Source organism: Miniopterus natalensis, chromosome 7 (genome assembly GCF_054644295.1).
Source record: "Miniopterus natalensis isolate mMinNat1 chromosome 7, mMinNat1.hap1, whole genome shotgun sequence".
NCBI classification, from domain to species: domain Eukaryota; kingdom Metazoa; phylum Chordata; class Mammalia; order Chiroptera; family Miniopteridae; genus Miniopterus; species Miniopterus natalensis.
The window spans coordinates 12,662,890-12,685,334 of NC_142087.1; the positions used below are offsets into that span (position 1 = coordinate 12,662,890).

The 22,445-nt window shown below is 39.1% G+C and overlaps 1 protein-coding gene across 1 annotated transcript in view; it reads left to right on the top strand.

Moving 5' to 3' along the window:
* Positions 1-22,445, top strand: part of PIGU (phosphatidylinositol glycan anchor biosynthesis class U) — a 77,811-nt gene that overhangs the window by 7,052 nt on the left and 48,314 nt on the right. The window contains exons 3-6 of the mRNA XM_087818782.1: positions 2,488-2,547; positions 3,705-3,767; positions 11,530-11,639; positions 14,115-14,215. Coding sequence (XP_087674908.1) covers positions 2,488-2,547; positions 3,705-3,767; positions 11,530-11,639; positions 14,115-14,215 — 334 coding nt within the window. The remainder of the gene's footprint in view (positions 1-2,487; positions 2,548-3,704; positions 3,768-11,529; positions 11,640-14,114; positions 14,216-22,445) is intronic.

Sequence of the window (22,445 nt, forward strand, 5' to 3'; positions counted from 1 at the left end):
ACCAGCCCATTTACTGACAAGCTTTTTGAGAACTATTTGTTCTGATATTTCTGAGACTGATCTAGAGCCATTCTAAACTATCTGAAGCATCAAAACACTTTGAAAGGAGGCTATTGGCAATATAAATATCAAGTGACTACTCTTTACTAACAAAGATAAATGGAAAAAAAGAATCCATTAGTAGATAGTTGTAAAAGCTTAATTTTTAGAACTTTAAAAGGCAAAGATGATTCCCCCTTTTCAAAGAGAGGTAAAAAGTTGATCTCAGGTAGCTCCTGCATTGTGGGTTACCGCATGCTAAGTCCTTTGTGCGCACCACACTCCATCCTTCCAAGAACCCTGTGAAATGGGTCACTATTCTTATTTTGTAGCTAGGGAAATGAAGGCTCAGAGGGGAAAACAGCTTGTCCAAAGGTACACAGGGGGAGCCTGGTTTAAACCTGAGTCTCACTCCAAAGTTTTGTGTTTTCTACCACACTAGCTTGTTCTCACTAAAAAGCCTGTCGATGACCTTTACAATGTTATAGGACACGTTTTTGCGTGTGGTTGACGTTGGGAAGAGATGCTCCTGAGCCACCAGCATGCGCTCACTAAAACCAAGTAATGACTTTCCTTGGTTCTGGTGGATTGGTAAACTGGCTTCTAGCAGCAGACCAAGCCTCCTCCCTAGAACAATTAGAAAAGCAAGGTGAATACAAAAAGCATCTGTGTGAAGTCATTGGGAAGTACCAAGAGAGGCAGGATTCAAGAGGCCGAGGTCCCAGAGGAGAAAGTACAAAAAGTGAGACTGACATTCTGAGCTGCTTTCTCCTTGATGCATTTACCAATTTGTAAGAGGCACAGGCTGAGAGGCAGAAAAACAGAACCAAAATTGGCTGGTAAAAGGCTAAGGAACTATTGGCAATCTTATGGTGCTGGGGAAATACAAATTTGAGTGCATGGCTAACCGAGGTGGCAGGGCTTTGGTAGAGGACTTGGCTTTCATTTGGGACCTCTGAAGGACTACACTCAAGGAAGAAGGGTAGACTATATTATAGACTAGATTTACAAAGACTGAATCCAGCATCTAATTAGCTAAATCCCTAATTAGATTAATGTGATATAATTCTATTCTAATTGCTTGCCAGAGCTTAAAGAAATCCTTTCTGAAGGAAAATAGCCTCATCTAGAATCTCTGCAATTTTTCATACACAAATGTCCATCATTTAGTCAAAAATTACCAAGCATAATAAGTGACAGGGGGAAAAAGGCAATAAAAACAGATTCACAGGTGATCTAGATACTGAGTTATCAAATTTGGATTTGATTTTATTTTATATTTTTATTTTTTAATCCTCACCTCAGGATATTTTTCCATTGCTTTTCAGAGAGAGTGGAAGGGAGAAAAAGAGAGTGCTTCTCAGCCTGTGCCTGTACAAAGTGGTAAATGCATTGAGAGAGAGAGAGAGAGAAACATCAATTTGAGAGAGACGCATCAATTGGTTGCCTCCCAAACGTGCCCCAACTGGGGCCAGGGATCGAGCCTGCAACCGAGATATGTGCCCTTGGCCGGAATCAAACCCAGGACTGACCCTTTAGTCTGCAGGCAAATGCTCTAACCACTGTGCCAAACCAGCTAGGGCACAAATTTGGATTTTAAAAGATAACTGCAACCGCCCTAGCCTGTCCAACCAACCGATCCACACCAGCCAGGGTCAAAGTTGGTTCTTTGAAAGACTAATAAAGTTAAGAAATCTCTTGCAAAAGATGAAATGAAAAAGAGAAGGTACAAATTACCAGTATTGGGGATGAAAAAGGAACATCACTATAGTTCTCACAGACACTAAAAAGTAAAATATTGTGAACAACTTTGTGCCAAAATTTTTGAAAATTTAGATGAAATGGTCAAATTCCTAGAAAGCCACAACTTACCTAAACTGGCAAAGATAAAATAACATCTGAATTGTGTCTTATCTGTGAAAAAAATTGAATCTGTAATCAGTCTTGACTCTAATTAAAAATCTTCTCTCAAAGAAAACCCAGGTTGAGATTGCTCGACAGTGAATGAATTTTCCCAACTCTGAGAGGAAATAACACTAATCATACAAAACATCTCAAAGAACAGAAGAAAGGAAGAACATTTCCCAATTTACGAGTTCAGCAATATTGGTCCACTATGTAGTTCCCACTGGCTATTATATATGTCTTAGAACTAAAGCTCACCTTATATCTTTAGTGTGTTAACATTTCTTAAACAGATGTCTAGCATGTTGGATTTAGTTTATTCTCTTTACTCAATTCAGCAGATACTCCCAGTGGCACAAAATGATCCAGTGATGCAAAATTATTCTCCTTCCTATGTACGCTGGCCAGCTAGCATAGAACAGTATTCTAGGAAAGAAAGACATTGTTGCTGGCAGGATAGCTTCTAACTCCGCCCCCTACTATGGAAACTGATGCTAGTAAGATTTAAATTAATTTGCTTGCTTGTTTGTTTTTCTCCCGCAGACTCCATTAATAATATACCTCTTTCATTTCCTGATTGACTATGCCGAATTGGTATTTATGGTAAGCAACCTTCCACATAAAATCCATATGTATATATTTTAAATTGTATTGTCTTTAATCTTCTTGTTTTTAAGAAAAAAAAATCTATTTCAGGAGCTTAGGAGTTTCTTAGAATATAAAAGCAAAAACCTATTTTAATTTGAATTTGTGGAACTGTAATTGTATATTTGACCCATGAACGACGGGGGATTAGGGACACTAACCCCCACCCCCATGCAGTTGAAAATTCATGCATAACTTTTGACTCCCCCCAAAACTTAAGTTGTCCCTCAGTATCCAGGGGCATTGGTTCCAAGACACCTCCCCCCCCCCATCCCTACCCCCCACTACCCTGTGGATACCAAAAAAATCCTTGGATGCCCATGTCCCTTATATAAAATGGTGTAGGTCAGTGCATACAGTTGGCCCTCCACATCTGCAGACTCCCAACCCTGGATGGAAAAATATCGGCATATAAGTTGACCTGTTCAACCTGGGTTGAAACCTGGGTTATTCAAGTTCAGCTGTATTATGGAAGCATGAAGAGTAGTTTATGACATCTGACCAGTTCCAATTTCTTATACTTTTAAAATTTGATATGTGATCTATATAGTCTTGAATTTCCTAGCTCCAAGATTCTATGATTGGCTTTCACTGTGGTGCCAGTGTTGAGGGCATCCTCAATTTCCTAAGCATTCTGAGAAGAGATTCTGTGACAAGGACATAGGCCTGATGGGACTTTCAGGGGCAAGGAATTGAGAAGACAGGGTTATGTTTTGAGAGCATAGTAACTTGAAACACTTGCCTAATCTAGGGTTGAAAATCTGGGTAAAGTAGGAGATCCACTGAGGTCTTCCTTAATAATTATAATGGCTGCTGTTTATTGAGGACTTACTATATGCTAGGCACTTGACATACATCAGGCCTACAAAGAAGTGGGTATAATTCCCACTTTACTGAAAACTTAGTAACTTAGTAATTACAGAGCAGGTTTTCCAGTCATACCTCCTTGGAAAGGCTGTATCTTTGGGTAGTCAAAGTGAGGGCTGAGGTTCTGCCTGACTGTAAGAGGTCAGTACTGGGTAGTCCACCACCATCCAGAAACTTCAGGCCCTGGCAGCATTCCATTACTCCTACACTAATCGGGTTCATTTCCTGTTATTCCTCTCTCTTGACAGATAACTGATGCACTCACTGCCATTGCCCTGTATTTTGCAATCCAGGACTTCAATAAAGTTGTGGTGAGTAGTCAGTGGGTTGGACAAAACCAGTGGAATTTGGTAACCTGCTGATCTCTGTTATTATAAAGAATCCAAGGCCATGCACGTACTTAAGGATCCAATTGTTTTAAAATATGAAGACATGTGAGCGAAGCTTCTGGCTTGTTCAGCCAGCCCTGACTAGCCAAACCTAAACAAACAAGACAGCTTCACTAATAGATACGGAAAGCTTCGCTTGGTCTTTGTAGCTTAATGTCCTCTCGCCTGTGCCAGTTCAGACGTTTTGGAGAGAATAGTATTGAACTACAATTATATTAATGAGAACCCTTAAAAATATTCCATTCCTTTCACCAGTTTTTGTTTGTTTATTTGTTTGTTTTTACAGAGGAAAATTAATACAGCTTTTAACTCACTGTGTTACTCCTATCTGAGGTAAAATTGGATTCCCAGTGTAGTTTCTGTTTCCTTGCAGAGAGCAATCTTAATTGGAAAACTTGTCATGTGTTAAACAACTGTTGAAAATGTGGATGAAAACTTTAGCTTTTAATCCATATGTAATAGCAAAGAAGTATTGTACAGTGGGACTGTTTTCATTTTCTTTGGTTCTGAGAGAGTTAACAGATTAACCATGTGTACTGTCCGTGTAGTTATTTTTAAAATTGGCTGCAGTCCTCTTTGATTGGCTGGGAGCCACTTAGAAGATTTAGACCAGGGTGAGAGAAGGTTGTATCCCATTAGTGTCTGTTTGTGGTTCATTTTCACTCTGTTACCAAGTAATAGAACCAAAAATAGTAGTTTGCCTTTCTGTAGCACTGGTCATCAGTGACAAATAAAGCTGATGAATTCTAGAATTTTAGACCTCAAAGAGCCTGTTAAAATATCTAGAGCGAGGGTTCTTTACTTGGGGTCCATAACTAGGTCTATAAAGCCCTTGAGATGGTATGAAAAATTGTATATGTATGTGCATATGTCATTTTTTTCATGTGGAGAGTCCATAGTTATTATCAGTGCTCGAAGAGTCCTTAATTCCTCCCTAAATGATTAAGAACTACACTTTATTAGAGACTTAGTACCACTAAGAGCAGAGAGTATATATCTTAAATTAATGGAGCATTTGTGACTACATGGGTGCTAATTGAAATAAGTCAGACAGAGAAAGGCAAATACTGTATGATTTCACTTATATGTGGAATCTAAAAAAGTCAAACTCAGCCGGCCAGTCGTGGCTCAGTGGTTGAGCATAGGCCTAGGATCCAGGAGATCGAGGTTCGATTCCTGGTCAAGGCACATGCCTGGGCTGAGGGCTCAATTCCCAATGACTCTCTCATCATTGATGTTTCTGTCTGTCTCTCTCTCCCTCTCCTTTCCTCTCTCTGAAATAAAGATATATTTTTAAAAAAACCAAAACAGCCAAACTCATAGAAACAGAGAGTACATTGATGGTTGTCAGGAGCTGGGGGTGGGGAAAAGGTATTGTTGGTAAAAGGGTACAAACTTTCTCTGGGCTGGGCGTGTCTCAGCCGTTGAGCATCAGCCTATGATCCAGGAGATCTTGATTCGATTCCCAGTCAGGGCACATCCCTGGGTTTCAGGCTTGATCCCCACCCAGTAGGGGGGCGTGCAGGAGGCAGCCGATCAATGATTCACTCATCATTGATGTTTCTCTCTCTCTCTCTCCCTTCCTCTCTCTGAAATCAATAAAGATGTATATATTTTTTAAAAAGTACAAACTTTTAGTTATAAAATGGGTAACTTCTAGGGACTCTAATTTACCTATAGCACAGAGACACTAGTTAACAATATTGTGTACTTGAAAGTCGCTAAGAAAGTAGATCTTAAATGCTACAAAAAAAGAACATAATTATGTGAGGTGATGGATGTGTTAATTAACCTTACTGTGGTAATCATTTTGCAATATACAGGCATGAGCAAAAGCAGGTTTACAGTTGTTTGTATGGAAAATAATACAATAATTAATAAATAATACAAGAATAAGCTGTTTTGCGTACTCACAACTATAAACCTACTTTTGCCCACCCTGTATATATACATCAAATCATTGCATTGTACACCTTAAACTTACACAATGTTATATCTCAATTATATTTCAAGAAAGCTGGAAAAGAAAAAAATTTAGGGGTGGAGATTAAATGCTTTAACAAGATTCCCTGGAAGGCCAGAGATGACATAATTGGGCATGAGATTCATAAGCAGAGGAATTAAGAGACAAATTAGTGGTGATTATTTTCTTCTCCAAGATAAATTGTGTGTATAAGCCATAATCTTTGTTCTTTGAGGTTATATGCTAAAATATTAGGGGTGAAGGGTAATGATATCCATAACTTTCAAATGTTCAGAAAAAATTTGTGTATGTATAGAGAGATAAAGGAAATGTGGCAAAATATTAACAGTTGCTCAGCCTGAGTGGCTCGGTTGAGCGTTGACCTTTGCACTGAAAGGTTGCCATTTCCATTCCCAGTCAGGGCGATTGTGGAAGGCAACTGATTGATGTTTCTTTCTATCTATCTATCTATCTATCTATCTATCTATCTATCTATCTATCTATCTATCTATCTATCTGTCTATCATCTATCTATCTATCTATCTCTCTATCTCTCTGTCTCTCTATCTCTCTATCTCTATCTCTATCTATCATCTCTATCTCTCTTTAAGCATATCCTCGGGTGAGAAACAAAAATTAACAATTGGTGGATCTAGGTGTTTTATTGAAAATTTTTTCGACTTTTCTGTAGTTTGCAATTTTTCAGTGTAACAGACTAGAGGAAAAAAATAGGTCCATGTCTATACCCACTAATGTGTGTGTGTGTGTACGTCTATATGTGGTATGTATGGGGTATGTATGAATATCGTAGCTTTCATTTAATAGCACAATCAGCCCTGGCTGGTGTGGCTCAATGGCTGAGCATCGTCCCATGCACTGAGAGGTCATCGGTTCGATTCCTGGTCAGGGCACAAGCCCGGGTTATGGGCTCGATCCCCAGTAGGGGGCATGCAGGAGACCGCCGACCCATGTTTCTCTCTCATCGATGTCTGTCTGTCTTTCTCTGTCTCTCCCTCTCCCTTCTTTCTCTAAAAATCAATAAAAACATATTTTAAAAAAAGGACACAATCAGCCAGATGTTTTCAACCAAAATATAAAACTGAGATATGTTAATGAAAGTTGATTAGAGATGCCAACATCATGCGTATTCCTATTATTCCTGTTCAATTGTCAGTAAAACACCACGCATATATTCCAATTAAAGCAATTTTTTATGAAGGAGAAGCTTATGGGGAAGTAATGAAACTAGGTTTCAATGTCAACAGAAGAGAGAGCACCAATAATTTTAATTCATTTCTTAGTTATTTCTGAATTTATATGGAAACATAGAGATTTTTGTTTTTTCTTTGTGTGATTTAAAGAAGGAAATAGAGCCCGACCTGGTGTGGCTCAGCAGTTGAACATCGACCTAGGATCCAGGCTATCAGGGTTCGATTCCCGGTCAGGGCACATGCCCGGGTTGTGGGCTCAATCAATGACTCTCTCATCATTGATGTTTCTGTCTCTCTCTCTCTCCTTTCCACTCTCTGAAATCAATAAAGATATAATAAATAAATAAATAAATAAATAAATAAATAAATAAATAAATAAATAAATAAATAAGGAAATAGAAAACCAAATAAGCTGTTGTCAATACCTTGTTTTTTAGCACACCAAGACATTCTGTTATCACTGACCCCAAGTTAAAATTTGGAATAGTTTTGTTTCTCCATCCTCAGAATTCAGCCTATTGAAACATTTGGTTTCTTGGTCAGAATAAGAGTTTCATTTACACTGTGTCAAAAATTAACTCATTCTAATTGGCAGATTTTGATGATACTAATAAACTATTGTTGTTTTGGATAGAATATCAACACGTCTTCCAAATCTTCCCCACTTTTTCAGAATGAGCCCATGTCATAGCCTGGAAGCATTTTAGTCTTGCTGGGATTTGAGGCTTTTTTAGCCCTGGTAAGGAAGCTGTGTCTATACCCAAAATGCATCCCAGAAAACTCTGAGGCAGAGAGGGGGAATTCTATCCCTACCCCATCTCCAACTGTTAGAATGTGAATGCTGATTGATTATGACCAGTTGATTCTCATGACATTTTATACCTACTTTACTTGACAAAAGCAATGTTAATTTAGTTGTCCTTTGCTGAGATATGCTTCCTATTTGGAACTAATAATTCATGTGAGAAAGCTGCAGGTGGTTTGGTAGAAAGTAATAAAAATCTGTATCCCCTTAATGTGATAAGAGGGTTGTGAATTTGGAGGATAGGCTCCTGAATTTGGAACAGACTAACAGTTGGAGATGTAATGGGGATGGAGTATTCACCTCCCCACCCCCACAATAGGTTTTGTGGATGCAAAAGAGTGTAGGCACAGCTTCGATGATTAGAAAAGAGCTCTTTATTTGAACTAGGGGAATTGCGTCCTTGCAAACTCAAATATTTCGAGGGACAGGAAAGTGCTACATGGGGAGAGTGGATAAGGAAAGAAAGGAAGGAAAACTCCTTCCTGGGTTTTTTATTTTTAATTTAAAATTTTCTACTGAAATATAACACACATATGGGAAGGAGTACAAGCATCTGTGTACAAGCTGATTAATGATCACAAAAGCCCATGTGGTTCAGTTGGTTGGGCGACATCCCCTGCCCTGAAGAGCTGCAGGTTCCATTTCGTCAGGACACATACCCGGGTTTTGGGCTCAGTCCTCCGTAGGGGTCGTGCAATAGGCAGTGGCTCAATGTTTTGCTCTCACATTGATGTTTCTCTCTCTCCCTCTTCCTTCCTCTCTCTATAAAAATCAATAAACTGTTCTTTAAAATATATATATCACAAAGGTAACAGATCCAGGTCATTACCCTTTAGGCCACTTTTAACCTCTCCTATGATAGCTTTAAATCTCATCATTGTCAAGGCTGCTGAATATATCTAGAAATACTTGCCTTTGGATTTTAAATTGTACTCCTTAATGTCATTTATTTTTATATTTCTAATATTTTCTTGGTGTGTGCACGTTTAATTTTCCTTAGATTCTTAGCCACTTCCCTGTCTCTAACTGGATGCAATGAGTGTTTTTAAAAGAAATTTTGTCTGTGCTTAGGGGAGCTGAGTCAATATTGAACTGATAAGGCCAGGTGTAATGGCAGCTGTGCGGGTGATAGTGGGGGAGACAAAAAGAGAGGTAGCAAAGAATCTGGGGACTGCTGGCCTGACTGCCTTGCTCTCCTGGAGACTCTCCTTTCATAAAAATCTTTCTATTTTAAACTATTTTGGAAGATTGGGGTTAAAAGGAAGTACTTTTCTTTCATTGTTTGCTCAGTGAAACCTTTGCCCAGAGTCTACTCATCCCTGGTTAGCTGCCTCCATCTACGTCTGTAGTCCTGCTGGCTAGCTTCCAGCCTGGGGAATGGGTCTGCATTCCCTCCTGTTTCTCTGGCTGCCCTTACATGAACTCCCTGTGTTTCCTTTTCACAGCCTTCTTTGTGGATCTCACACCCTTCAGGTGACCTTCTTTGTGCAAGAGAACTTCAGAATCCTTAGCTAGTGGAGCCTCTATCCTTCTACCACTGCTGCTACAGCTTTCTTCACTAAGTGCTCTGTTTGCTGAGCCAGCCCCCTTTTCTCTCATAACAGCACCTTAGTTTATATTTTGTCCTTTTAATTAAACAACCCCAGCTGTGAATGGCAGCATAAATCTTACTGATGATAATTCCCACCACTTAACTTGGACTCTCAGAGATGGTCAAAGGGAGGTTAATGAAGTTTGTTCATGTTTCCTGATTATGCCTCTACCTTAAACCATACAAGAAATCTGGGGTTACCTGTATTCCTGTGATGACCCTTTGATTTTCTTTTGAACTGAAAGATGACTCTTTAAACTCTTTTTTTTAACTTAAAAGTTTTAAATTTTTAAATACCTGGCACGCAAAAATACATAAAGATCATTACATGCTGTGAATCTATTTCAGCTTAAAAATAAAACATTACACATATAGTTGCCTCTCTGTACTTTCATCTCCTTACTCCTGCTCTCATCAGTTACCACTGTTCTGACTTCAGTGTTTATAATTCCTACACACGGCCTTGTAAATATCCCTAAATAACATACAGTATTATTTTGCATGCTTTTTTATAAAATTATTGATTTCAGAGAGAGAGAGGGAGAGAGAGAGAGAGAGAGAAACATCAATGATGAGTCATTGATCGGCTGCCTCCTGCACACCCTCCACTGGGGATGGAGCCCGAAACCTGGGCATGTGCCCTGACTGGGAATCAAACTGCAATCTCCTGGATCATAGGTTCATGCTCAACTGCTGCGACACACTGGCCAGGCTCTTTTGCATGCTTTTAACTGTACATAAGTGGTATGACGCAGTATATATTCCGTTGCCATCTATATTTTTGTTTTTGTTGTTAATCCTCACCCAAGGATATTTTTTCCATTGATTTTTAGAGAGGTAAGGGAGGGAAGGAGGGAGGGAGGGAGAGAGGGAGGGAGGGAGAGAGGGAAGGAAAGAGAAAGACATCAATGTGAGAGAGATACATCGATTAGTTGCCTCCTGAACGTGCCCCGAACAGGGCTGGGGATGGAACTCGCAACCCAGGTATGTAGCCTTGATTGGGAATTGAACCCGAGACGTTTTGGTGTGCAGGCCGACTCTAACCACTGCGCCACATGGGCCAGGGCGTCATCCGTCTTTTTCATCCCTAAATCTTTACTCACACACAGTTAAGTGCTAGCTACTTTGGTTCCTCTGAATTACTCTGTTTTATAATAGGTTGCAGCATTGATTTTATACTGTCTAAATAAGATTCTTTGATTATTAGGTCAGCAGGGCTACTCATTGGGGTTCAAAGCTTTTTCCATCTATAGTCTGATCTATGTTTACTTATAGGGTTGCCTAACTTTTTTTCATTCTGGAACACACCCATGAAATTGTTGGGACATACCAGGGAAAGGCAAGAGCTTTCTACCCGATCTCACTCCCTTGCCTATCCAGCTGCCCAGCCACACCCAGCCCTCCTCCTCTTCATCATGGCCATTCCCCACTTCCTCTGTGGAAGTAAAAAACTTGAAACAGGACAGCTCAGAAGAGAACTCAGGGTACTCTGACTTTCAGGGGATCATTTCACTTTGCATGAAAATATTTCACCTTGCTGATGGGACTCTGGAGTCCTTAGGCCTCTGATAATAACTTCAAAATGGCTAAGAACTTTGCTTTGCCACCTAGTCATTCATATAGCCAATCAACAGATATGTATTGTTTATTCACTGCCAGGTATTGGCAATCAACATTGTCCCTCCCCTTGTGGAACTCATAGTCTAGTGAGGGAAACATGTATTAGTCACGTAAATAAATTAAAAAGTTATAACTATGAACAGTGCTGTGAAACAATGTGCATAATGGGGAGATTTTGCCTAATCTGGGTAGGAGGTGAGCGTGACTTCCTGAGGAAGTGATTATTTTCCTGAGATCTAAAGACTGTGTGGGAGTTCACTAGGGACAGAAAAGAAGAGGTTGTTCCAGGTTAAATGTAAAGGCCTGGGAGCAGGAGGGGCATGGCATCTTTATAGTATTTGAACCTAAATAGTGGGAGGTGGGGGGAGCGAGTGTGGGATGTTCTTGGAGAGGTGGGACCATGTGGGTCATGGAAGGACTTTTGTTTTCATCGTAAAAGCAATGACAAGTAATTTGTTTCATGTGTTTTGTCTTGTGGTTTTTTTTTTTTCCAGTTTAAGAAGCAGAAACTCCTCCTTGAACTAGACCAGTATGCCCCAGACGTGGCCGAACTCATCCGAACGCCTATGGAAATGCGTTACATCCCTCTGAAAGTAGCCCTATTGTAAGTATTCTCTGACAAAACAGGGCTCAGTGCCAGCAAATGCGAGGAAAATCTGATGAGACTTTCTCATGTTGTTTGTTGTATTTTTGGAGATTTGCAGTCTTAGTCATCAAGTATTTGCTGTAGTTCTGTTGCACAATTGGGGTTTTGGCCAGCAAAAGAGACAGAGCCATTCTGTCTCTGTTGAGACAAAGCCCCACACAGGGACATGCACAATCAACCCTTCACAGATGCTTTTTCACTCAATGCTGATCTGGGCTCCAGCCCACTTGTAACCACTGTTTGTTTCTTGGAAAAAAAAAAAAAAGGAGAGAGAGATTGTTCTTCAGTTTTGATAAAATTCTGATCTTCATGTGATTGCTGTTTTGAGCAGCTTCTATCCTTATTGTACAAGTTAGTCCCCAATTTGTAGTTCAGAAAACAAATAAAGTTCCAAACAGATCCATCCCAGATACCCAGATGGGTGACCAGTATGGGGAGAGTGAAACTTATTGAGGCTCTGAGAAAGAATTCCCTAGGAATAGTCAGTGCTGCCAGTAAGTTCAATTCTTTCAGGTTATTCCTGTTTATATTCCTGAGATAGGCAAATGTGAATAATTATTCAGTCACTTAATAGTCATTGAATATTAATAATATGCTAGTTTTAGGGATACACAGTAAACAAGACTGACAAATTTTCACATGGAAAAACATGACCTTAGAACTTTAGAATTAGAAGGGGCCTTATGAGGACAGTTTATTTAACCCTCTGCCGGTGTGTGAATCTCCTGTTCAGTAGCCCAGGTAGTTGACTGGGTAGCTGCTTCTTGAACATCACCTTCTATTTAAACTCTTTAAAAAATATATATATCTTTATTGATTTCAGAGAGAGGAAGGGAGAAGGGAGAGGGAGAAAGAGATAGAAACATCAATGATAAGAGGGTCATCAATTGGCTGTCTCCTATACGCCCCCTACTGGGGATGGAGCCCTCAACCCCGGGCATGTGCCCTGACTGGGAATTGAACTGTGATCTTCTGGTTCATAGGTTGATGCTCAACTGCTGAGCCACACCGGCCAGGCTCACCTTCTATTTAGAAATGGCTCTCTCCACTACCAGTTTTGAGGTATCAGTTCAAATCTATCTATTTCAGAAATATTGCTGGGAACTACTTAATAGAACCAGGGGTCTAGCAACATTATGATTCCCTTATGGACTAATATGTCTCCTGAGGGTAGTTTTGTAATAGCAGCAGCCATTTCTTTAAAGGTTGTGTAATAAGCCTATCTGTAATTGCTTTAAAAACACCAACAATTTCTAGGCCTTTGTCTTTAGAACTGCTAGTCTTACATCCCTGGGAGGTATTGGATTTAAGGTCTTTATTTGTAAATAATAATTATAATCTCCCTGAGACACTGGTATGTTTCTTCCTATCTGATAATCAGAATTATGTAACTGGTCTCCCTTTTCACTCTGTCTGCCAGGAAACGCAGGTCCAGATTTGAAGCTGATTATTACAGTGCTGTAGAAGACCCATTGGGTCTTCTTTCCTGGCCTTTACTTTCTCCTTTTATTAATGTTTTCCCTGGTCTTGATTCTTTATTTCTATTTTAATTTTACTGTAATTTTTTATTATCTGTTCTTATTTGAGCCACCTCTAATCTTTTGTGGAAGCAGGATAGAAATAAATAAAATTAATAATCCTTGATGACTATATGAGATTTCCCTACTTACCACATTTCAAATTCATTTTTTCAGTCCATTCCTTTCCATCTCAGGAAAAGACTAGATGTTTCAACTTAATTCCTTCCTAGTGGAAGTTCAGGTGTCCTGTGAAGTTCTATGGCAACTAGTTTGTCAAAGTCAGCAGATAACTTATTCTTTCCTAGGGGTCTGGCTGGGTAGATACTGTTTAACTACCAAGAGGGCTAAACCTAAGCTGCTCTGACCTCTTGAATGGGGAGAGCCTGTGTTACAGCTTAGGAACCTGACTGAGGAAAAAGTACTTTCCTGGTCTTCAGAGCCAAGTGTAGCCATTCCTAAGATATATTTTTTTGGGGAAATTGATTTAATTTTATCATTTTGAAGTCTCAAGTAGTAGGAAGAGCATAGGCTTTAGAGCCAGAAAGACCTAATTTTGAATGTATTCATTAGCTTGTGAAACCTTGGGCAAGTTAATTAATCACTGAGTCTCAGCTTCCTCATCTGCAAAATGGGAATAATGTTACTGCTAGTTTACAGGATCTCTGTAATGATTAAATAAGGTGGTTTCTTATAGACCACATAGCACAGAGTAGGGAGTGAATGTTCAGTGCCTTTTACTCAGTGGCCTCAATCCCACTCCATTCTCTTTTACTTAGGAGAACTCATTTCTAAGAAGCTGCCTTCCTTTGAGTATGCTTTTAGTAAATCTCTAACTTTCTGGCTGTAGTCGCCAAGACTCCCTGGTCCTTTGACCAGGATTACTAATACCAAATATGTGTGCTTTTTCTCCCAGCTATCTCTTAAATCCCTACACGGTCTTATCTTGTGTTGCCAAGTCTACCTGCGCCATCAACAACACCCTCATTGCTTTCTTCATTTTGACCACGATAAAAGGTAAGACCCTAAAAGAGTACAAGCCCTAATTTGTGTAGGGTTTTGTAACACTTATGCTGTGGATTTTTTAAAAAATACAATGCAACACTTAAAACCATTTTAAAAGATTACACAAGTATGAGTGGATAAAAAAGCTGTGATACATTTACACAATAGAATACTACTCAGCTGTATAAAAAAGAAGGAAATCTTACCTCTTGTGCCAGCATGGATGGGCCTGGAGAGTATTATGTTAAGAGAAATAAGCCCGTCAGAGAAAGACAAATACCATATGATCTCGCTTATATGTGGAATCTAAAGAACAAAATAAACTAACAAACAAAATAGAAACAGACTCATTAATACATAAAACAGACTGACCGCTGCCAGAGGGGAGGGGAGTTGGGGAGCTAGGTGAAAAAGGTGAAGGAATTAAGCAAAACAAAAACAGTCAACAGTATGGTGATTGCCAGAAGGAAAGAGGGTGGGAGGACGTGAAAGAGGCAAAGGGAGGGTAAGTGGTAGTGGAAAGAGATGACTTTGGGTGGTAAGTGCACATGCAGTATGCAGATGATATGTTATGGAGTTGTACACCTGAAACCTGTATGGTTTTATTAAGCAGTATCACCCAAGTAAATTCAATTAAAAAAAGAAATACCAAAAAAAAATTACACAAGTAATACCAAATTATTATGGAAAATTTAGATAAGCCAAGAGAAAAGATTTATTGAAAACATCTTGAGCCCTGGCTGGTGTGGCTCAGTAGGTTGGGCATCATCCCGTGCACCAAAAGTTTGCTGGTTCGATTGATGTTATGCTCTCACATTGATGTTTCTCTTTCTCCCTCTCCCTTCCTCTCTCTCTAAAAATCAATAAACTATTCTTTAAAAAAAAATCTGGAAAGTCTATCATTCAGAGTTACTGTTAAGATTAACATCATTTAAAAAAATTTTTTTTTCTAAAGTCTTATATTGAGATAGCAGCTCTCAGTCTCTCTCTTCTTACCTGTACCTCACCTTCTTCAAAGCATTACTTCTGGCTTTTGCTAGTATTTACTTCCATATTTCTAAATAAGACTTCTGCTATTTAATGAATTATAAATTTTAGACATTATCAATTCCATTCTCATGGAAGATAAAGATTTAGCGTTTTTGTACCAATATCTCCACTTTCCCGTTACCTCATTTTTTTCAAGGAGTCGTATCGCAGTTTTGATTAAGTCACTAGTTGGTACCTGTATTTTATGACACTATTATTTACTGCTGGGCAAATAGTAACTAAGATTACTTTTTCTTTCTTGCACAACCTTTTATCTTTCCTGGGGTCAGTAATTCTCTTTTTTTTGCTTGCTTGTTAGTTTTGCTTAGTCTTTTTTTTTTTTTTTTTTTTTGCTTAGTCTTGTACCAGTTACTATGATTTCCCCCAGTTGCTTCGCTAGATCTGTCAATTGCCTAACAATATTTTTAAAAAATACTTGAAGAGGCCGGCCAGGCGTGGCTCAGTGGTTGAGTGTCAGCCCTAGGATCCAGGCGATCAGGGTTCGATTCCCGGTCAGGGCACATGCCTGGGTTGTGGGCTCGATCTCTAGTCGGGAGTGTGCAGGGGGCAGCTGATCAATGACTCTCTCATCATTGATGTTTCTATCTCTCTCTCCCTCTCCTTTCCTCTCTCTAAAATCAATAAAGATATATTTTAAAAAGTACTTAAAGACATCAGATAGTCTATCGGTTCTATTTTATTTTTAATTTTTTTTTTTTTTTAATTTCAGAGGGAGGAAGGGAGAGGGAGAGAGAGATAGAAACACCAATGCTGAGAGAGAATCATTGATTGGCTGCCTCCTGCACACCCCCCACGGGGTATCTAGTCCACAACCTGGGGAGGTGCCCCGACCGGGAATCAAACCATGACCTGCTGGTTCATAGGTCCATGCTCAAACCACTGAGCCATGCCGGTTGGTGGGTTCTGTTATTTTTCTGGAGACCTCCCTCCTACGTCCTCCATTCTGCCAGAATTTGTCCTGGTTGTCTGGGCCTGGTGCAGTGCTGTTATAGTGGGACTTTCCTTTATAATTATCATAATTCTCCTGCATTATATTCCTTATTTCCTGGATTCCTTCTCTCCTTGATTGATTTTTTCTCTTTGTTTTGCTGAAATACCTCCTCTAGTAGTTTTCTAAGAAAGGATGTATTAAATATATATCTTGAGTCGTTTTATGTGCGAAAAATATTTTTGTTCTAGTTTAGCACCAAATTAAGTAGTTGGGGCAGAGTATTGAGTTCTAGATTGAAAAAACTTTTCCTTCAGAATTTTGAAGGCATTGCTTTACTGTCATGTAGCCTCCTGGTTGTTATTGAGCATTTGAATGTCATTATATGTAACCCAATTTTTTTTCTGAAAGATTTAGGAACTTCTTTTTATCCTCAGTGTTTTGAAATTTCATAATGCTATGTCTTGACATGGGTCTTTCTTCATTCATTATACTGGGCAATTGGTAGGTCCTTTCAATGTAGAGACTCGTGTTCTTTAGTTCTAGAAGATGTTTCTGTAGTATTTTTCAAATTCTCTCTGTCCCCTTATTTGGAATGTCTAGTAAGTACTGGACTTTCTTGATTGATTTAATTTGCATATTTTATTTTCTATTGATAGTTCCATCTTTTTTACTTCCTCTTTTTTCTGGGATATTTCTTTGTTTTTGTCTTCCAACTCCTCTATTGAATTTTTAATTTTTCTATTATTTTTTTAAGTTCTTTCTTGGTCTCCAATTATTTTTTTATTTTTTTGAAGCAGCCTATTATTTTTTTATCACCACAATATTCTTTCTTATCTCTCTGAGTTTTGTTTCCCCCCCCAGTTCTCATCTGCTCCAAGCATAGTCTTTTTGTCTTCCTGCTCATGCCCCCACCACTTTGTTTTCCTGTTTCTTTTGGGCTCTGTCTTTCATATGGGACACTTTTCTCATTTATGGTGATCCTTGGCTGTCTGTTTATGTTTAAGAGTGAGGCATAACATGTTGATTTGAGATGGCTCAGGCAGGACTTGTTAATGGATCATTTTCACTATAGGGAGATCAGGCATTGGACTGACCTTTTTTGTTGGAGGTATCCCTAAATGTCATAATTTATAGGTTTTCCTTTTCTCTGAAACTATTTAGTGTTTCCAGAGAGGAATTCTCCAATTTCCTGCCTAAGGGTAACAGTTAGAGTTGCAGTGGGGTAAGGGGGTTCATGTGACCAACTGTTGAAGTTGTGAGAATATGAACAGAGGAGATGGCTGATTGCAATGTGTAGAGTTTATGTAATCTCATCACTCTTCAGCCCACACTTATCTGCAGGCCATTACTGTGCTTAGTGTGCCCTAGACCTGTGCTTCTTCAGTTAATATTCACCAGAACTGTAGCCTCTGGGGATGGAGTAGAAAGAAGGGTAGAGTGTATAGGGGTAGTTACCTGGCTGCATACAGTTGAGATGAGACCTGGGCTTCTGCCTAGTCTGAATACACACTTTCAGCTTGATTTTCATCTCAGTACTTTACCTCACCTTCCATAGTATCTGATGCCTTCAAGGTGTTGAATTTCTCAGAAGTTCTGTGGAGTGAGTGGCCTAATTTTTATTGGTATTCCTCTCTGAGGCCCCTGAGCTGTAATTTCTTCCACATTGCTCGGTCATTTATTCCTCTTCTACCTGCTTTACGTTTGTACTATTGTATTAAATTTTATTTTGCTATAATCTCCTCTCCTGTTCTTTGTGGTTTAAGACAAGTTTTATTCCTTTATTGCCATTATAGTGAGGTTTTTAGAAAGGGAGATGATACACACATGACCAGTCTACCATTTTTAACTGGAAGTCTATTAGCTTTGGGGGTATACATCTCTAGATTCTTCCCGCCATTTTTCTTTCAAACTTTTAAATATTGTATCTATTAACTATCACCACAAAAATATTACTTAACAAACCACTTCAAGTCTCAGTGGTTTAAAACAATAATATGCATTAGCTTATATATCTGTAAGTCAACATGGACCAGCTAATCTAGGTTGGACGTGGCTAGGCAGTTTGTTGGTTTCATCAGGGCTCATTCATGCATCAGTAGCTAGCTGTAGTTGGTTAAACTAGACTGAACTCTTCTCCACATGTCTGTCATCCTCCTGGACCAGGGGACTAATTTAGGTATGTTCTTGTCATCTTGATGGCAGAGGCACAACTGTGAGAAAGCCCAGTCAGGCATGCGCTTTTTAAGTTTCTGGTTGCATCACATGCTAACATGCCATTGATCAAAACATAGTACATGGCCGAGCGCAGGAGACTTCCATTCTGCTCACCATGGAAGGGCACTGCAAAGTTACATGGTAAATGGCCTGGACACAGGGAGGGGTATAGAATCGGGACCAAAAATACAATCTACCACATAGGTCAATAAACATCTAGTCTGTCAATTTTAATGACTACATATTATTCCATTATATGGATGAATATATAGGAATTCTTTAACCAACTTCTACTAATTAAATATTTAGTTCATTTTTCAGTTTTTAACTATTTAAATAATACTACAAATTAATTTCTAATGTACAGTAATTTTCGCATCCATGTTCAGTTATTTTCTTAAAATAAAGTCCTAGAAATAGAACTGTTATGTCACTGGGTATATACTTTCTTTAGGATTTCTGAAATTTACTGCTAAATTGCCTTCAAGTGTTTTATCAATTTATACTCCCATAAGAAGTGTGTGAGAGTCATTATTTTCATACATTGTTGCTAAATAGTTTGCACACTCAGGAAATAAAGAATCAAAAGTTTTACATAGAACCTTTTACTTATAGTTTACTTAACTTTTCTAGGGTGGTATATGGAAATGACTTAGGTCTTTTTGTAGGCTGCTTAGTATTAACTTATAAGGTTACTGAAAATAACTGGTTATTGCATAACCTGAATTATCTTGTTCTGAAGACTGTGCTCTGAAATAGTGAAAACTCTTTACTGTGTGAATACCCGGGGCTTCAGTCCTGGTTTCCAGAGCCCCAGGTTCAGGTAGAATCATTAATCAAGGTTTCTGGTTTCCATTAAAATAAGGACTATATGCTGCAGCCGGGCAGAAGGGACTGAGCTCTGGCCTGTGAAATGTCACCTTTAAGACAGCCGAGCACAGAGCTAGAAATACTGAAGACATGCCCCCTGAAGGTGCATATAATAGGAGTCTTATGCAAAAGTGTAAATTATACCATTTTAAAAACATCTTTTATATAACCTTTTAAGTCAATGGGAAAGTTTTGTTTGGGGAAAAAACAAAAATGTATGTATCTTTTTTGCAGCCATATTGTTTTTGGTCCTCAGAACAAATAAAAATTTTTTTTATTGTATCACTCCAGATTTCTGTCAATGAATTTATAGACATTTTTTTGTAATGTTATACAATTTTGTTTGACTTTTATCACTTATTTCATAGGAATCATGTGGCTGGTCATATATTTGCAGTTACTTTGAATCTAAATTTAATTTTTAAAAATTTTAGTAGTTCAAGTATTTGGTAAGAATAAAAGATATTCAAACAAAGCAAATGAGAAGTGAAAGTCTGTTATCACCCCTCCCTACCTTCACTCTGTTCCTCAAGTATATCATGGGATCCTAGGCCTTCCCTTTTGCTGGACATTTGTTACTTTCCACTGTTGGCAGCTGTAGAGATCATCACAAATAACATTTCTAATCTGTTAAAATATTTGGAGAATTCTATTTTAGTTAGATCTATGAACTACTCTAACTCTTTGAGTATATTTGTAGTAATTCCTACAAAAGTATATGCAGGAGGTTAGTTCACTTATAAAATATGCAGGTCATATTTTTACATTTCACATTTACCCCACATACTTAGATGTTTAATAAAATTCATAAAGGAATAATTCACTATTTAAAGGAGAAAACAATTGGGAGAATTCACAAATGAAGAAATATAAATGATTGAAAAATATGAAATATTTATCCAACTCCATAGATAATTAATAAAGAAAAGCAAATTGAAATAACATAGAAGTGGCTTTTTCCCCCCTTTCAAGTTGCCAAAGATTTTGGAAGATAATTTTCAGTGCTGGCAATGATACTGTTCAAATAGCTATTCTCCTACCGGACAAGCTGACTTATACATTAGCATAGCCCTCTTGGCAAGTAGTTTGGCAGTAGTCTTAAAATGTTTGTACTTAAATTCTTCAAAATAGAGAGGAATGCTAAGTAAAACAGTTTGTTCATATAGTTAAATACAGTGTGTCCATGAACGTGTTTAAAAATAATTGCAAATTATGTGGGAATACACTTCTTTTTTAAAGCAGAATACAAAATTGTATATTTTAATAAAGTATAATCTCAACTATGTTAATATACAGCAAAAATAGATAGAAAATAGATTCCAAAAGAGTAAGTTGTTTCTGTACAGTGACTTTATGGGTAATTTTCATTTCTTTTTCATCTGTTTTTTTCCAAAGTTTCTTCAGTGAGCACATAATTAAAAATAAATTAACTTAGTGGGTAAGAAGACAGGGACAGAGGAAGTATACTTCACAACTCTCTCTTTACACTGCCAAGGAGCAGGCGCCCCGCAGAAGAGAGTGGCCTCATTTGCTCTGTCTTGACTCCTTCTACTTGCTCTCCCTTTGGCTTCCTTTGTGGCAGCCCAGGGTTGCCTGAGACACACTGAGAGAGGCCAGGACAAGGTCTGGGCCATTATATTGTGATGTCCTTGTTGGGGAGTTGGCCAGGAAACACAGGTCTGTGGGCAGGTGGATGTTAGTTTAGTAGAGCAGCTTGGGTTTCACTTCAAAGGTGGGGGCTTTGGTCTAGGATACTCTGTCTCTCAGTGAGCTGATGAAGTACCCCATCCCTATGAAGTAGTCTTCATTAGGCTTTAAAAAGAAAAACAGATGTTAATAGGTACTCCTTCTGTTCACTGTTGGTATTTGTCAACAAACAAATGTTCCAGACTAGAAATTCTCAAGGTTTGCCATCTAAGGACCCTTCCAACTCTCCTTATTGCACTAAAAGAGGCCTGTGTGACAGGACTTGCTTCCCAAGGAAAAAGAAGGATCAGTACTATCAGAGGCAGTCCAGCGTGATTAAGAGCTCAGGCTGCACTTATGTGAGACAGATCAGGTAGCCAGTCCCAGCTCCACCATTTCCTGCCTATATCACCTTGAGCCAGTCATTTAACTCTTCTGGCCTCCATTTCCTTATCTGGAACGTGGGTGTTGAAACAGTCCCCACTGCAAAGAGTGAATGTAAGGAATGAATGAGAATGTAAATGCATATAAATGCATTTAATGTAAGTGCATGTAAAACACTTAGCATGGTGTCCTGGCCAGAGTGGCTCAGTTGGTTGAGCATCATCCTGTGCAGCGAAAGGTTGGCTCGATTTCCGGTCAGGGCACATACCTGGTTTACAGGTTCAAGCCCTGGTTCGGGCACCACAGAAGGCAACCGAAGGGTGGTTCTCTCTCTCTCTCTGTCTCTCTCCCCCCCCCCTCCCTCCTTCCCTTCTCCTTCCTCTCTCCAAGCATGCCCTTGGGTGAGAATTTTAAAAAAGCAAAACTTAGCTTGGTGTAGGGGCATGTGCATGTGCTCAGTGCTCAGTAAATGGTAGTGCTGGTTGTTATTATTTTTTTAATCTTCAACCAAGGATTCCCCCCCCCATTGCTTTTCAGAGAGAGTGGAAAGAAGGGAGGGAGAGAGGGAGGGAGGGAGGGAGGGAGGGAGGGAGGGAGGGAGGGAGGGAGAAGAGAAGAGAAGAGAAGAGAAAGAGAAAGAAACATCTTTTTGAGAAAGACACATTGATTGGTTGCCTCCCACATGCCTTGGACCAGGGCCCAGGATGGAGCCTGCAACCAAGGTATGTGCCGTTGACCAGAATTGAACCTGAGACTCTTTAGTCCGTGGGCTGATGATGCTCTAACCACTGAGCCAAACTGGCTAGGGTGCTGGTTGTTATTTTTAATAAATTCTTCTTTTTAAAAGATCCCTCAGGATTGATATTTTCACCAAGCCTTCTGGGGAGCGCTGGGAGGAGATTAAAGGAGAGATTTTTCCTGGAGCCCAGCCCTGGAAGAACAATGGCAGGGTGACAATTCTGAGGTCTGCTGACCCCATCATTTCCACCTGTGGTTACCCTAGGCCCTAGATTTTTGCCACCCTAGGGCAGCGATTTTCAATCTTTTCTTCACATAAACTAGTTACTAAAATTCTGCGACACACCAAAAAGTTTCTTTTTTGTCGAT